The following is a 1,019-nucleotide window of genomic DNA, read 5'->3' on the forward strand; positions in this document are numbered from 1 at the left end:
TTCACCTGCAATCATTACAAAGTTAGGAAATATTTTCTTCCAGTAGCAGAGTTGAAAGTAGTATCTCTTCCATCAATATTACTAAAAGTTATTATATTAAGTCCTGTCTGCCACTAATTTAAGATAACTGTGCTGAATGAAGTTATTCCATACTAGTTCATGTAAGGGTTCCACCTTCATTCCTCAATAAATTTTATGTATTTCTCATAGGCTTTTTCACTCATTAGTTCATGTCATTCTGAAGGGTTACTCAGTGTCATCTTGATCAGCCAACCATCTTCATAAGAAGATTTGTTGATGAGTCCTGGGTTTTCTGCAACGGCTTCATTAATTTCAGTTACTTCTCCTGATAGAGGAGAATAGAGTTCACTAGCAGCTTTCACACTTTCCAAACCACCAAACTCATTTTGGTGTTTCAGTTTTGTCCCAAATTCACACAGACTATAATCAACAACATGTCCCAAAGCTTCCTTTGCAAAATTGCTAATTCCCACTGTTCCAATACCGTTTTCTGTTGTTAGCCATTCATGTTTCTCTGTGAAATTATGCACTGATAGCAGACTGGGTTCCATGCCTAGCATCCAGATGGTGCCCACCCACAGTTGTCAGGTAAGAAGAGAGCAGGGTGCAGGCCATGGCCACAGGCTCCATGCCACTCACAGCACCATGTTCAGCATGTTCACAGGGGTGCCAATGGTCACTGCACTTCTTTATTTTATCTTTAACATTATCAGTAGTCACCCTGTTGTGCAATTGAACCCCCAGAACTTCTTATTCAAATATAGCTATAATCTAGTATTTGTCAATTAACCTTTCCTCCTCCTTCCTTCTTCACTTCCCTCCCCAGCCCCAGTTAACCACAATTACATTTACAACTTCTATGAATTCACTTATCTTTTAAACTTAAGGCATGAGTTAGATCATGTGATAATTACATTCTGTGCTTGACTTATCTCACTTAAAATAATGACTTCCAGTTCCAGCCATGTTGTTGCAAATTACAACATTTCAACCTTTAT

At 38.5% G+C, this 1,019-nt stretch overlaps 1 protein-coding gene across 1 annotated transcript; it reads right to left on the minus strand.

Annotated features, from left to right (window-relative positions):
• Positions 1-233: 233 nt before the first annotated feature.
• On the minus strand, positions 234-572 carry LOC133752526 (glycine cleavage system H protein, mitochondrial-like). Its single transcript, XM_062183016.1, has one exon. The coding sequence runs from the start codon at positions 570-572 to the stop codon at positions 234-236; it is 339 nt and encodes a 112-aa protein (XP_062039000.1).
• Between the last annotated feature and the right edge of the window lie 447 nt (positions 573-1,019).

The sequence above is a fragment of the Lepus europaeus genome, chromosome X (assembly GCF_033115175.1).
Source record: "Lepus europaeus isolate LE1 chromosome X, mLepTim1.pri, whole genome shotgun sequence".
NCBI lineage: Eukaryota > Metazoa > Chordata > Mammalia > Lagomorpha > Leporidae > Lepus > Lepus europaeus.

Bases quoted from the DNA above. Each gene is read 5' to 3' on its own strand.
- LOC133752526 (XM_062183016.1), bottom strand. From the start codon at position 572: ATGGAACCCAGTCTGCTATCAGTGCATAATTTCACAGAGAAACATGAA.